Source organism: Mus caroli, unplaced genomic scaffold, assembly GCF_978045245.1.
Source record: "Mus caroli unplaced genomic scaffold, Mus_caroli_1 scaffold_10, whole genome shotgun sequence".
Lineage (NCBI taxonomy): Eukaryota > Metazoa > Chordata > Mammalia > Rodentia > Muridae > Mus > Mus caroli.
The window spans coordinates 105188567-105204598 of NW_028227265.1; the positions used below are offsets into that span (position 1 = coordinate 105188567).

Below are 16032 nucleotides of genomic sequence, written 5' to 3' on the forward strand. Positions count from 1 at the left end.
TTCTTCCTGCAATGTCTTGGAGCTCATTAATGAGTTTTTTCACATCCTCATTTAGTTTGTTTAATGATACTTGATGATTTTGTGAGGGAAATCGCACTTGTGGTCTCTTAATGGTTGCATTATTGGAATACCTTGCTGCTCCGATGCAAATGCTCATCAGACTGGGGTACTTCCTGGCGGAGTCTCCAGGGGTCTCTAGGTGTAGGATCATGTCATCTGCACATGGGGACAGTCTGACTTCTGTCCTCCTAATCTATTTGTCCATTTCCTTCCTTCTCTTACTTCCCTGGATTAGAATTGAAGTGCTATATTGAGTAAGAAAGGAGAGAATTGGCAGGATTCTCAATCCTGATTATAGAGAACTTTTGTTTCTTTCCCCGTTGAGTGTTATGCCCGCTATCACTTGTTGCATATAGTGCTTATTATGCAGCAATGTGATCTTCCTGTCCCTAGCTCTCTTAGGGCTTTAATTGTACAGTGATGTTGAGCTTTGTCAAAGGCTTTTCTGCATCTACTGAAATGGTTGTGTGACTTATTCAAGATTTATTTTCTTTTAAAACATGTATGTATGTATGTATGTATGTATGTATGTATGTATGTATGTATAAGTATGTGTGCCTGCTAATTTTATGTCAACTTGACACATGCTAGAGTTGTCTGAGAGGAGAGAACCTTAATTGAGAAAATGCCTCCATAAGATCTGGTTGTAGGCAAGCCTGCAGAACATTTTCTTAATGATTGATGGGGGGATGGCCCAGCCCATTGTGGGCCGTGCCATCCCTGGGCTAGAGGTTCTGGGTTCTATAAGAGAGCATGCTGAATAAGCCATGAGGAGCAAGCCAGTAAGCAGCACCTCTCCATGGCCTCTGCATCAGCTCCTACTCCAAGCCCTCCTTCAGTTCTTGTCCTGATGTCCTTCAATGATGGGCTACAATGTGGAAGTGTAAGCCAAATAAACCCTTTCCCCCCACAACTTGCTTTTTGTCATGGTGTTTCATCACAGCAATGGTGACCCTAACTGAGACAAAAATTTGTACCAGGATACTGATAGTGGGGTATTGTTGTGACCGATGTGATCATGCTGATTTCTGTGGGAGGATTGTGGAAGGACTTTGGAACTTGGGCTAGAAAAGCCATCAAGTGTTCACACCTCGGTCATTTGTTCAGTAGGAGCATGGAAGGTAAGAGTTGAGAGAAATGCAGGCGATGGAGGCTTGGCCTGTGAAGTTCCAGAGGAATGTTTGAGAGTTGCTTATAGACTCTTTTGGGGCTGAGGTGAAATCTTCTGGGAAGGGTTCCCTTGGGATCAGCACACAGAAGCCATGCTCCACAAGCGGCCAAGGCTGTACCTTGTGCTGGCAGCCAGATTGTGTAGTGTAAGTCACTCGTGTGTTACTGGTTTGGAAGGCATGAAGGGGCATGGAGAACAGCTGAGGCTTGGCGGTGTGGCAGGGCTGGAGTCCCTGAAGAGAGCCCAAGAGATGCTACTGGTGAAAGTATATCCCAGTCACAGGAGACCCTGGCATTTTGGAGAGCCAAGTACCATAGGGCAACTGCCCAGGACAGCAGCAGAGGCGGAGTGGCACCTGCCAGAGTTTAGATGATGAGCTGTGTGTGCTGCAGAGGGTGGGGCTGGAGAGGAGTCCAGAAGACAGTGAGTGAATCCCAGCTATCAGATGTTGAGTTATTTACACTGTTGGAGGTTGATTTTGTGTTGAGCTGATTGTGACTGTGTCCTGGTTCTTCCCTCTTGGAAGTAAAGAAGTATTTAAAAATTTTTTTTTTAAAGCAAGAGCGAGAGAGCGAGAGCGAGAGCGAGAGCGAGAGCAAGAGAAAGAGAGAGAGAGAGAGAGAGAGAGAGAGAGAGAGGAGAGAGAGAGAGAGAGGAGAGAGGAGAGAGGAGAGAGGAGAGAGGAGAGAGGAGAGAGGAGAGAGGAGAGAGAGAGACAAGATGGGATGTGTTTTTGCTACATAAGGAATCAAGTCAGACTTATACTCTGTTATTATTATTATTATTATTATTATTAATCAGCATTAGAGGTGACTCAAATCTGTTATGTTACATTGAACGTGCCCATTGCAATCTGATGGTAGGAACGATGGATGAGGTCCTTCTGTGGCTGTTTTGTTTTGAGACAGAGCTTACTTAGTTCCATAGCCCAGATTGGCCTAGAATTTTTGATCCTCCTGCCTTTACCTCATCAGGAGTGGGAATACAGCACTGCCTCTTCCTACATGTCAAGCTAAGAGACTAGCTTTTGTGTAACATTCTCTGCGTGTAACAGTCCTGCTTTTCTACACAGATTTCAAATGAAGATTGAGAACGGGACGAGTTAAGCAATGAAGGAAATGGTTATATCTAAGCTACTCACAGGTCGACCACAGTTAGGGAACCTGAAGTAATGATGTTCTGCACTATGTGTGTTGTCTGCTGTGATGGATGGACTATGATGTCATAATGAAAGAATAAATTAAGGGTCTAGATGTGTACAAAAGGAAAAAAATATATTTGATTGGTAAATTGTGAACAAAACAAAACAAAACAAACAAACAAACAAAAAAATAAGAGCCCATAATCGAGAGACTAAATTTTAAAAGAGATTTTTATGTTTTTAAAGTGATTGAATTTTAAAGTATTTGAATTTGTTAAGGACTGTGGCACTTTAAAGTTTGTAATCTGTTTTATATTGGTGACATTTATTAATCTGAGACCTTTGGGATGAACAACAACAAAAAGGAAAGACTGTGCCTTAAAAAGTGTTGTGTGTCAAGGTGGCAAGGGGTTAACTGTGCTGGCTAGTTTGAAGTGAACTTGATACAGGCTGGAGTCACCTGGGAAGAGGGAGCCCCAATTGAGGGAGCACCTCCATGAGATCAAGCTGTAGGCAAGCCCGCAGAACATTTCCTTGGTGACTGATGAGGGTGGTGCCATCCCTGGGCTGGCCCTCCTGGTTCTACAAGAAATAAGGCTGAGAAAGTCACAATGAGCAAGCCAGTAAACAGCACCCCTCCATGGCCTCTGCATGAGCTCCTGCCTCCAGGTTCCAATCATATTTGCGTTCCTGTCCTGACTTCATTCCGTGATAGACCATGATGTGGACTTATGGAAAGAGTTCTTTCCTTCCCCAACTTGCTTTTGGTCATGGTGTTGCACTGTAGCAATAGTAAGCCCAACTAAAACCACATGCATTTGTCTGTGGGTGTACGCACATAGGAATGGGTGCCTGTGAAAGCCAGAGGCGTTGGATTTCTGTGAAACTGGAGTTACAGGCAACTCTGACCACTTGACAAGGATGCTGGGATCAGAACTCAGGTCATCTGAAAGAGCAGGACATGCTTTAACCTTGAGCCAATAGTCACAGAACCTGGCCATGTGATTTGTGCCTTTGACTCTCCTTATGTGTATACTACATTTATTGACTTCCACCTTTGCCACCCACCTTTCCCATTCCCAGAAGGAGAGCAAGCTGGTCATGGTGTATGACGTTTGTAATGTGAGGCCGGAATCGGTCTATAGGTGTGTTCCTGAGGATCATTCCATCCGTCATCCTCAACGGAATCGGTGTTTGGTTTCCTTTTCTGTTAAGTTCATGTCTGGTTCCGTTGCCAGGATACTGTCAGCTCTGTGAGTGAGTTTGAAAGCATTCCCCCCTTCTCTGTCTTACTGACTGGTCCGAGGTGGGTGCTTGTTCCTTTTGAAGGGTCTGACGGAATGTCTGCATTTAGTCTCTTGTTGATAGACTTTTTATTTTATCTTTAGTCTTATAAATTTACCTATTTGTGGGAAAGTATTGAAATATATTAAAATATTTCCCAATGATCCTTTGGATTTCAGTAGTATCTGTTGTAATATCTCTATTTTAATTTCTAACTTTATTATTTTGTATTTTCCTCTAATTTTAGTTTATTAAGGGTTTATCAATCTTTATTTTTCCAAAGAATCTACTTTGTTTTAATAATTGGATGATTGAAGAGATTTTTTTTCACGTTAAAAATTTTTTTAGCTCTGGTATTATTTCTTTGCTTCTACTAATTATGCATTTGGTTGGTGCTTGTTTAGACTTTCCTGTAGATCATTAGGTTCTTATTTGAGGTCTTTCTGATTTTTTTTTTAAATCATCAATTTTTCAAAGATTTTAATTTATGTCTATTTATGTGTGAGTGTGTGCGCACTGTGTGTATGCAGGTGTCCACAGAGGTCAGATGAGGGTGTCAGATCCCTTGGAGTCAGAGTTACAGGCAGCTGTGAGCCATCCAAGTAGGTGCTGGGGACTCAAGTCCTCTGGAAGAGAAGCAAGTGTGCTTAACCTCTGAGCCATCTCTCCAGATGTTTGTTGTTGTTGTTTTTTTTTTGTTTTGTTTTGTTTTTGTTAGAACTGCCATGCCATTTTGAATGAAATGGCCCTCGTAGATTCATATATTCATATATTGGAGCAGTAAAGAAAGGGATTTCAAAATCCTAGGATGAAAATACAATCTGTAAAATACCCGGTCCCCAGTTGGTGGAACAGTTCAGGGAGGACAGGCTGTGGGCTTATTGGAGATGTCTCACTGAGGTAGGCTTTGAGGTTTCAAAAGCCCACACCATGCCAACTCTCTGCCTTGTGGTTGTCCGTCTCAGGGTGTGGGCTCTTGGGGCCATGCTACTGCTGCAGAGCCATGCCTGCTTTCCTGGTGCCATGATAGTCATGGGCTCGCCCTCTGAAACCATAAACCCCAGTACACTCAAGCAGCTTTGGTCATGGTGTCTGCACAGCATCAGAAGAGTAACTATGACAACCACCACTGCTGTGGGTCATAGATCTTATAGATTGTGTTTTCATTCTAGAGTTTTGAATTCCTTTTCTTTCCGGCTCCAATAACCCGCCAGTTATTTTAAACTCTATTATTTAATCTCCGTTTGTTTTCTGTAGTTCCTGAATTTTCTCCTGCTGCCGACTTCTGCTTCATCCCATTATGGTGTGTTGAGTTTCAAGAAAGTCTTTCAACTTCATCTTGTATTTACTTTTAGATTTACTTATTTTATGTGTTAAGGGTATTTGCTGGCACTTACGTCTGTATACCAGATGCATGCCTGGTGCCCACGGAGGTCAAAATAGGGCATCAGATTCCCTGGGACTGGAGTTATGGATGTTTGTAAGGCATGATGAGGCTGGGAATCAAACCTGAGTCCTCTTCAAGAACAAGTGTCCTTAACCACTGAGCCTTAGCTCTAGCTCCGTTGTTTGTGTTTCTAAAGACTGGCTTCATTGTCTACAAAGCAATGCATTTTGAAGAAAGCCGATTAATATGAGTACTGAATAGGTCAAAGGCACTGGGGCCGATGGGTTCTCTCTGGGGCTGGGTTGTGCAGTCAGGTCTGGTCCTGAGTTCCAGGATGGACCCCGGGGCTTTCAGCAGGCCTGCAGGCAGAGTCTTGCTTCCCCTGTGCTTTGGCTCGTCACACATGACGAAAGCTCTCCTTGGCTCCTGGCTAAGGTCTATCTAGAAGCTCAGTCCAAAGATGCTAACCTGGAATTGAGAGCCACTGGATTCTGCCCAGTTCTGGGTTCTCAGCCCTGGGCCTGGTATTCTACTTGAGTATGATGGTCTGGACTTAACTTCTTCCCTCCCTGAACCAGGGAGCCTCTCCCCACCACGTTACCTGGACTTGTGTTAGGTGTTCTGTGAAGTAGGTACCTCTTCCTTCTTTTCATATTATGATGATAAAACCGGGCACTGAGGCCTGGCCCTGCTTTGGTTTCCTTGGCCTTCCCAAGGCAGAATCTTCTGTGGGGAGATGGTCTCTGGAGGGTCTTGTTCAGCCGTCTCTCTCTCTCTCTCTCTCTCTCTCTCTCTCTCTCTCTCTCTCTCTCTCTTTCTCTTTCTCTCTTTCTCTCCTTTTCGAGACAGGGTTTCTCTGTATAGCCCTGGCTGTCCTGGAACTCACTCTGTAGACCAGGTTGGCCTCGAACTCAGAAATCCACCTGCCTCTGCCTCTCAAGTGCTGGGACTAAAGGCATGCGCCACCACTGCCCGACTAAATTTTAACATTTTTCTTCAGCAAACTGCCCATGGTCTCCATGGATGAAGCTTGCTCACTGAGTCTCTATTTATCCTGCAAGTGAAGGGAATGTGCGCTCCGTGCACCACGACAGTACAGGTGAAGAATTGTTACTGGCAACTAGGATGCCTCTCCACGGAATGCTTCCAGCTTCCCCGATGCTATGCCGATGCTGTGACGAGACTCCAGTCAGCCCGGGCTTTTTTCCCAGGAGTTTAGGATTCAGTGAGATGGAGATTTCTAATGCTGTGTAAATCAAGAGTGGCTGGTCTGTGTGGCAATGAGTGGGCTATATGAGAAGTTAAACATTTTCAATATATTACTGCAGATTTTTAACATAGGCAGTACACCGTGATTTTCCAAATTGTTTGACAGATGCTTGGTGAGCTTGGTTGATTCTTGAGTTGCCGTTTGCTTCTTCTTGAAATCTGTCCTCACTCTCAGTTTTTCTGACTCTCTAGGAACAGATATCCTATATTATTCCAATAAACAAGAAGCAGTACACTGTGCACCTCCAGAAAAGGTGATTTTTTTTTTTTCTTATTCTTTAGCTTGGCCTCTCATTTTATTTCTCTGAAACTGTTTACCTATAAACAGCCACGGAATATCAGAGCAACGATACAGCTAATAGAGGTGGGGATGTGTTTTCAGTGTGAGAAGGAAAAGCGGCATAACTGGGTACCATGGAAACATGTAAGGATGATGGGTAATACTGGGATGCAGGAAGCGAATAGACGCAGATAGAAGAGAGTAGAAGGAAGGGTGAGTTCAGGGATGCCAAGAGAAATGGCATTCAGCAAGTCATCAGGAGCAAAGCCTTGCAGCCTCTGCGAGCGAGCGAGCCTTAAGTTCAGCTGACACTCTGACCTCAGACACGCAAGGGCGTGTGGGAGGGTGGGCACTGTTGCTAGCCTTTGTGTGACCAGGCTCAGGGGAGAACCGGAAGCAGCAGACTCAGTGGTTGCTGAAGCTGGAGGGAGTGTGAAGGAAGTAAAATGGAAGTAACAGAGTATGTGCAGAACATGGAACCACTAGAAGTCCAGGCTTAGACTTGAGTTTCAGCGCAGAGGCTAAGGATAGTAGGATATAATTTTCTTCAAACACATTATCAGAACCATAGATAATTATATATTGTATATTGTGTACAATGTATAATATATACATGTTATATATTATTTACAATGTATACTATATACATATTATATAATACATACTTTATATATTATATATCATATACAATACACTTGTTATAATAATAAAAATATACAATAAATATAATACCATGAATGTATATTTATATATTTTATGTTATATAATTATAAATACAAATATCTTTATAAAATATGTCATGAATAAAAATATTTAATATTCTATAGAACATGTTATGTTGTAAATTACATAATATATAATACATCTAAATATTATATAATAGATACAAGTAAATTATATGTAGTATATAGTAATCAATGTTTATATCATAATATATATTAGAATAAGGAGCAGAAAATTCTGACAATCCTCCATCCAGTTTATATCTCTGTAACTAGAAAACTGGCTCTAGCTCTCTTGCAGCCTCTTCCCTTTATTAACGGAACTAGTGGGCTGGAGAGCTGGCTTAGTCAGCGGTTAAGAGTGCTTATTGCCCTGGCAAAGGACTTGGCCTTTGTCCTCAGTGCTCACCCCAACCTCAGTGGCCCATAACCACCTGTAACCCTAGCTTTAGTAGGTAGGGTACTGTCTGGCTCCTATGGGGATCTACACACACTGGTGCACAAATCTACATAGACGCATACATAAACATGAAAAAAAGGAGAAATCTTTCTGAAAAAAAAACCCATTAAGCAGGTGAAATTATTTTGAGTAAATGTGTATTACTTTGCATACAGTGTAATATATGTCAAAGGAAATATATGCCACCACCATGTCAGAAGTTGCCCTTTTCTCCGAAGCCCTGGAGAGTAAACCTTCTAGTTTTTAGGCCCTCTATAGTTTCTACCCACACTACTTGCTACCTCCAGCTGCTCTAGCTGGAATGTCCCCAGAGCGTGCCCCCAGTGTCAAGTTAACGGGCATGGCTACGCCTCAATTGTGTTATTTACAGAAACATGGGGTGGGGCAGAGTTTACTGATGGTTGCTCTGTTGTTTCTTGAAGAGTAACTCAGAATTGTCTCTCTTTTTTTTGTACTTAGATATTTTTTAACAAATCATTTTATGGTTTATATGTATAATCAAGGATCTACAAGTTTTCAGTCTCCAAACATTCCGGTAAGATTTAAGTTATTGTATGAATTTTCAAAAAACTTCAAAATAACTGAGTGGTTGGTTTCCCAACACACAAGGCTCACACGCCATTGGGGATGCACTCAAGGTACTTACTGCTTGGTCACGGAGTGCCTCCTACATCTTGGCAGAGTTAGCTTAGTTGACTGAGGGTCGTTCATGGGTACAGCCTGTAGCCTACTGCTCCACCTGCCCTTCCCGAGAACTGTGGATATAAATGAAAGTGAAATGAGCAGGACCCAAGAGCACAGAAGCACAGATCAAAACCCCTCGTACCCATTGCCGGCTGCATACACACACATATCCATCCTCCTGTGCCCTGCGTGTGTTCTCTGTCCCTCGGTCAACCTTGCTGTGCAGACCTGAGAAGTCTGAACGAGTAAAGTGATGTGCTGAAATATTTTAATATGGATGTGTGTTTCCTGTGTATTTACTATTGCTTCCCTTTGGCTTTTTTCTTTTGGAAGTGTGTTGTCTAGTGAATGTGTGTGGAGCATGGTCCCTTCCTGTTCTCATCACACAACCTCCGTACCTCTGCCCTTACAGGTGACATGCTTTGTGTTAGCATGGCTCCTGAGTTCCCCCTTTCCTGCCCCACCAGGCCCTCTAAGCTTCCAGAGTCTTACAAGATAACCTCCTTCTCTAGGCGGCCACATCATGGTTTCTCAAGGTTCCCAGGGCTTTTAGTTGATGTCTTAAATCCATACATTGGGAAAAAAAATTCTGGAGACTTTCTGAGTATCACTTTATGCATGGCAGTGCGGATCGTGTATTTGTGCACAGTATCCAGCTGGTTGTGTCTGGTTTCAAAGCAGGAAACTATCGGAAAGCCTCGTCACTTCTTCAGTAACCAGTTTCCTCTTTCTTTCCCCCAGGCTCAGTGCTATTATCAAGGACACGTCAAAGGCTACCCAAACTCAGTCGCCACCCTCAGCACGTGCTCTGGACTGAGGTTGCTCATTTTCTCCTGCTTGGGCTGTGATATTTGGCCATGGTGAATGTATTCCACCTCCGTTCATGTGCAGCTGGGGCAAATTTCTCACAGGCTGATTGCTTGGTGAAGTCATTTCTCCAGGCAGGGCCCCAGTGGTCTGGGATCTGTCTCGCCCTCCATTTGCTGGCCAGAGATGATTTTTAACGTTTGGAGGGTTTAGATGTCCTAATATCCTTGCCCTTCTCTTAACAACAGAAATGTGAATGGAATGTTCTGGGTTACCGGAGCAAGGTTTAAGACAGCATCTTTATCTTTTTCAGCAAATAGGGATTTTACAACACCTACCACGAATCTTACAGTTTGGAGACAAAAAGTAAAATAAACATAAATGAGTCTTGCTTTCCCTTGTGAAAATTATCTTTATAGCAAGGAGGCAAGTCACACTGCTGTAATTATTAGTTAGGTACTCTTTCTTTCTTTTTTTTTTTTTTTTTTTTTGGTTTTTCGAGACAGGGTTTCTCTGTATAGCCCTGGCTGTCCTGGAACTCACTTTGTAGACCAGGCTGGCCTCGAACTCAGAAATCCGCCTGCCTCTGCCTCCCGAGTGCTGGGATTAAAGGTGTGCGCCACCACGCCCGGCTGTACTCTTTCTTTTTAAAGAAATAACAACAGAGTGCTTTCTTTAAATATTGAATTATTTGGTTTCTTCTTTTCTGCTTTGGAGAGGTTTCAATCTTGTCAGCATTCTCCACCTCTGTTTTTAGTGTACATCTTTGTTATTCCAAATGTTGTCTGAGCTTCCAGTATGGAACCTTGGAATTTAAACCTGAAACCATTTTCTCAGCTAGCAGTGACATACTAGGCGACCTCTATTCAGGGAAGCAGAGATCTGCGTACTGATCAGCTTTTCAGAATCAGGCTTCTGAGTTCTTATTTAAATTATATACCCAACAAAAATGAATATCATTTTGCAAACACGGCCACATTTTCATTAGTGAAACTGCTGATGGACATTTTTTAAATTATAAATGCTCTGCAATCTGTTTTTTCAAGCTCCACAAACTAGAGAGAAATTTATTAGCATTTCAGGTTACTGTACTGTTATGTAGTCCCCAATTAAAGCACAGGGAAGCTATCAACTATTGTCACACTGCACCCCTAAAAATATTTAGAACTGGTTTCATTAGTTTCATAACCAACAAAAAAGAAGAAAAAAAGAAATAGAAAATTGGATTCCTGTGTAAAAGAATTAATTTTTCTCTTCAAAGCCATCTTAGAGATTCTGGAATAGAATACTGGACTGACAGCATTGCACATCTTTTATCATTGTAAGGGCTGTTCCCAGAATGTCCTAATAAAGACTTCTAAGAAGCACTTAACAGTTTTATTCTTAACATTGCAGAGGGTTCCTGCAGTTTGAGAATGTGTCCTACGGAATTGAGCCTCTGCAGTCTGCATTTACATCTCAACACATTGTTTATAAGCTAGGGAACAAGGAGAAGGAGTTGATGTTTAACAAAAACAGCAGAAACATAGAGATGCCTACAAACTATGGCATTTTAATCAACAAAAAGGTGAGTGTTGAATATTTCATTACTTCCAAAGCACTTATTAGTTCTAACTAACTTTAAAAAGTATGATGTAGTAAGGCCATTTCTTATGATTTTATTAAACTAACGCAGGACAGAGAGGACACACAGGCGCACCTGCACCACCCTGTGCTCTTGTACAGCATGGTTATTTATGTCTGCATGGTCTGGGTCACAATCTACTTCTCCTTCAGACCTATACTCCTTAAGAACTGTGTCTTCGTTTGGGGTGTGCCCTGAACAGTCTTATCTGGGCGTGCCTGACAGTTGTTAGGGACATCTCAATAATAAGGTGGAAAAGAATGGATGTCTCCCTCTCTCCATGACAAATAGCATGGTCTGTTTGCCTTTCTGGGTCTGAGTCTTTCTGACCATTCTTCCAGGTCTTGGGAGAAGGAGATGTGATACATTTACCCAGTGTATGAAGTGTCCCCTCCTTACCTCTTTGGGCATATTTTGATTTGTCAGCTATTAGGAGAGCCACGCCTGTGTGTTTCTTAGTTCCATTTGGGTGAAATGTAGTTTTTCCATCCTTTTTACCTTAAGGTGATGTCTTGAAAGCCAAAAGATAAGATCCTGTTCTCTAATCCAATGTTAGTCTGTGTCTTTTCATGGGGAAGGGGGGATGGAGACCTTTAATATTTAGAACCATTCCTGAAGAGGTGTATTAATTTCTGTCACTTGGCTGATTTTTTTAAGTGTCTGGAAGTAGGTGATGCTTCTTGGCACACAACCACAGGGCTTTGGGGTGACCTGAATGGTGGAAGGCTGGGAACATGGAAGCAAGTAGCCGGCACCAGTCTTGGGGCCATGTGGGAGCAGCTGGAGAGTCCCTGGTGTCAAAGGGGTTGTGATACGGCCAGTCCAAAAGGGAGGGAAAGGGCCAGAGCTCTTGTGGTTTGAGGCTTACCATGTTTGGGTATTTCCATACTGTTTATTCATGTTATTTGTGGTAGCTTCTTGGACTTCACGCTTGTTTTCATGGAGCCCCAAGGTTTGCCAGGGCAGAAGACTTAGTAGCATCATTTTGAAGTCTCTGACAGCTTGTGTCTAGCTAGTCTTGGGCCCTTGTGTGACCATCTAGATTTTCTAGTGTAGATGCCTGAGATTTTCCAAAGCCTTTTTTTCTCCATTCCCATCTTACACTCTCCTTATCAGCCTCTTCTTTCCCATGTTGCCCCCCACCCCCAGCCTGCCTTCTGTCTCTTGTTCTAGACAGCAGCTAAACACCTTGAGATGTGTTTTACAAATGTCTTCCACAAAATCTACTCTGTGAAAGTTCCAAGGAGGAAGAATTGAATAGCTCTCTGTGCAAGCCCTTTTTGGAAGGCAAGGGACATAGCTATAATTCACTGGGAACAATTTGGCATTGCCATTTCTGGGAAGCCACTCAGAGAAACAGGAACCACCATCTGCTCAGTGCCAGGGAGTTGTTTCCATGGTGCGCTTGTCACTGAAAGTTGGTAGCTGGGTTTTGTTCCCTGTTTTTCACTAAAGCGACTGGTTGCCCTATTCCCTAAGAGTACCTTCCTGTGTCTCCTGCTGTATGGTGTGCTGGCAGGATGTGCACAAGCTGATGCTCCGAGGGTACACATGGCAGTCAGAGGTGGCCTGGAATGAGTGGGTACTAGAGCATTTCCCATGCAGTGACTGACCAGCAGCTCTGAGGAGGAGCCAGGGAAAGTAGACTCACCTCCTGGGAGGTGTTCCAGTCATGCCACAAAGTATGAGGCTCCGGAAAGGAATGAAACAACCGTAGTTTCTTAGTCTTCAACATCTTTACAATCTCTAAACTATTTTAATCTGTTCAGGCATTTAGATCCAATGGGTGGCGATAAAGCACCTGGGCTTTAGTATAGGAGGAGTTGACAAGTCGGAAGCTGTTGATTAACTGGGTGACTGGGGAGTCAGTGTCTTCATTACTAAATCCCATGCTATAACCCCCAAGCAGGAGATAGCAGCTGTCCCAGCTGTGCAACCTCACTAGTGCTTGTTGTGAGTGTCCCCCTAATAACTTTAACAAAGAATTCCAAGTAAACATGTTATGATGACTTAAATGTTTGTGTGCTTTTGTTTCTTTCTAGCCCAAATCACCTTTTAAAAACTTGTTTCCCCTCTATCTAGAGATGAGTATTGTGGTGGACAAAGCGCTGGTATGTCTTTTTTCTTTTCTTTACGTACTTAGTGTGGGACTGGAGAGTTGGCTGCGAGCTGACTCGGCAATTAAGAGCACTTGTTCCTCTTCCAGAGGAGACCCAGGTTTGAGTTCCAGCATTTGTGTGATGACTCACAACTCTCTGTAACTGTAGTTCCAGAGGATCCAGTGCCCTTTTCTGACCTCTGAGGGCACAAGGTATACGTGTGGTGTACAAGCATACAAGCAGGCAAAACACTAAGATATAGTGAAATTAGTAGTAATAATAATGATCTAAGAAACATTTTAAAAAAGAGTTGCAAAATGTTGACATGCTTTGGTGTCCTTTTTAAATATTTCGTGTGAATGTATGATGACCCAGGCTGGAAGGAACTGGAATATTCCAGTCTTCTCACTTCCCATTTATCACAGAGAAAGGAGCTTCAGTTGGGGAAATGCCTCCATGAGATCCAGCTGTGGGGTATTTTCTCAATTCGTGATCAAGGGGGAAGGGCCCCTTGTGGGTGGGACCATCTCTGGGCTGGTAGTCTTGGTTCTATAAGAGAGCAGGCTGAGCAAGACAGGGGAAGCTAGCCAGTAACAAATATCCCTCCATGGCCTCTGCATCAGCTCCTGCTTCCTGACCTGCTTGAGTTCCAGTCCTGACTTCCTTGGTGATGAACAGCAATGTGGATATACCCTTTCCTCCCCAACTTGCTTCTTGGTCATGATGTTTGTGCAGGAATGGAAACCCTACCTAAGACACCAACACAGCACAGTGTAACAATTTGCTAAGTGAAAATCATATGGTTAAGATCATTTTACTAAGAGACAATTCCAGCCTGAAGAGCGAGAGGGTGCACTTCGAAGTCTAGAGAATGTTCAGTCCTATAATGGAGAATGTTCAATCCTATAATGTTTTGCCACTGGCCACAGTGGCTGGCACACTTGCTTGTGCTGCAGTAAAACATAGGTGTTTGGTGCTGCCCCTCCCCCACTCCGTTGTTTCCTGATAGGAAGGTGTCTCTAGATCCTTGACTCCTGTCTTAGGGTTTTACTGCTATGAACAGATACCATGACCAAGGCAACTCTTAACTTTTAATTGGGGCTGGCTTACAGGTTCAGACGGTCAGTCCATTATCAAGGTGGGAGCGTGGCAGCATTCAGGCAGGCATGGTGCAGGAGGAGCTGAGAGTTCTACATCTTCATCTGAAGTCTGCTAGCAGAAGACTGGCTTCCAGGCAGCTAGGATGAGGGTATTAGAGCCCATGCCCACAATAACACAATTCTTCCAACAAGGCCACATCTACTCTAATAAGGCCACACCTCCTAATGGTGCCACTCCCTGGGCCAAGAATATTCAAACCATGACAATTCCCATAAACAAAACATTACATGGCTTTTAGGATAAATGTATTTTCCAGGTTTTGGTCTGATGGTACATATTTTATTATCACCCTGTGGAATATCACAGAGATATAAATAATACATTAGCAATTCCAGTCTTAACATTGTAGATCTTGATAGGAATCCAGAATTGAAGTCAGAGGTAAGAAGATTTGAGGGAGAACAGGTCAATAGTTGATTTATTAGACTTTTGGGAAAGGCCAGAGGAGGTGTTTAAAATGATAGGGCCTACAAGATATCATCTGTGTCAATCCATATTCAACTCTCTCTCTCTTTCTCTCTCTCTCTCTCTCTCTCTCTCTCTCTCTCTCTCTCTCTCTCCCTCTCCCTCCTCCCCTCCCTCCCTCTCTGTGTATGATGTGTTTTTGTGAATGTGTATGTATGTATACAAGTGTATTCTGTAATAGTCTCACACTGGGAATTGTGTATCTTATTTGAAACACTGAATTCTGTATTATTTTCAAACTTCAGATAGTAGATACAAGTACCAAAACCATCATATAAAAAGAGTATTTTAACTACAAAATTATTTCTGTCTTTTAGTATGATTACTTGGGCTCTGACAGCATGATTGTAACAAATAAAATCATTGAAATTATCAGTCTTATAAATTCAGTAAGTATTTTCCCTTTTATATCAGATTTTTCTTGAAATGATCTTTCGTACTAACTTGATGTAGCATTTCTGAATAATTAAGTCACGAGTATAAACAGAGTGTGGATTTGTGAAAAACTGAAAATATTTTCTGGGGTATGGCATTATGAAATCCGAGTGGCTAACTGTGTATATTCATTTCTTCTGCTCTTAGGTGTTTGCCCAACTCAAAGTTACTATTGTGTTGTCCTCATTGGAGTTGTGGTCAGATAAGAATAAGATTCCTACAGTTGGTGAAGCAGATGAATTATTGCATAAATTTCTAGAATGGAAGCAGGCCTACCTTACCCTAAGACCTCATGATGTTGCATATCTATTCATGTAAGATGTTTGATACTCTATAAAGAAAACATAAGACACATGCTATAGCTTAATCCAGGGAGCCGTTTCTCATTTTTGATTACGCACATGCTTTATTCGTGCTTTTTAACTCCCAGGCAGTAAAAAAAAAAAAAATAATGCATGAATGACATTTGTTTTCAAGCGTATTAATATTTTATAAAACGATGGACTGAGATTTACAGAGCTCCACCCATTTTCTGATTCTTGAGAGCCTGCGCTATGTCACAGCAGAGTCTGATGGTTCTCAAACACTGAGACAAAGTCAGGATTCATCCCGTAAAGTGTGTGTGTTAGTTATACAGTTGGCAAAGGCAAGTGTGAAGTTTTTCATAAGTATTTATATGAATGGATATTCTCTATTATTTTAAAATGTTTAAAGAGGATAATTGGCAGTTATGCATTTATTCATGGTTGTCCATATAAGAATTGCTAGCAATGTACAACGGATGTCTTCATATGTAAGGATTTATCTCCAGATTTATACACCTCAACTAATTTTGATATAGTATAAAGAGGGATACAATTTGATTTTCTGTCACATACACAGACCAGCTCTGTGTCACAATTTTCCCTGTAAACAAACTTTTATAGAGTTCCTACAGGGCTTTAAGCCATTTAATCCATTTGGACAGACTGATCTTTTCAGTG

At 42.3% G+C, this 16032-nt stretch overlaps 1 protein-coding gene across 2 annotated transcripts in view; it reads left to right on the forward strand.

Moving 5' to 3' along the window:
• The window catches only part of Adam32 (ADAM metallopeptidase domain 32), a 116282-nt gene that overhangs the window by 18130 nt on the left and 82120 nt on the right, over positions 1-16032 (forward strand). For both annotated transcript variants that reach the window (XM_021169865.3, XM_085844323.1), the window contains exons 3-9: positions 6505-6566; positions 8234-8309; positions 9200-9276; positions 10661-10832; positions 12932-13000; positions 14932-15003; positions 15197-15363. In XM_021169865.3, the coding sequence (XP_021025524.1) occupies positions 6505-6566; positions 8234-8309; positions 9200-9276; positions 10661-10832; positions 12932-13000; positions 14932-15003; positions 15197-15363 (695 nt within the window). The remainder of the gene's footprint in view (positions 1-6504; positions 6567-8233; positions 8310-9199; positions 9277-10660; positions 10833-12931; positions 13001-14931; positions 15004-15196; positions 15364-16032) is intronic.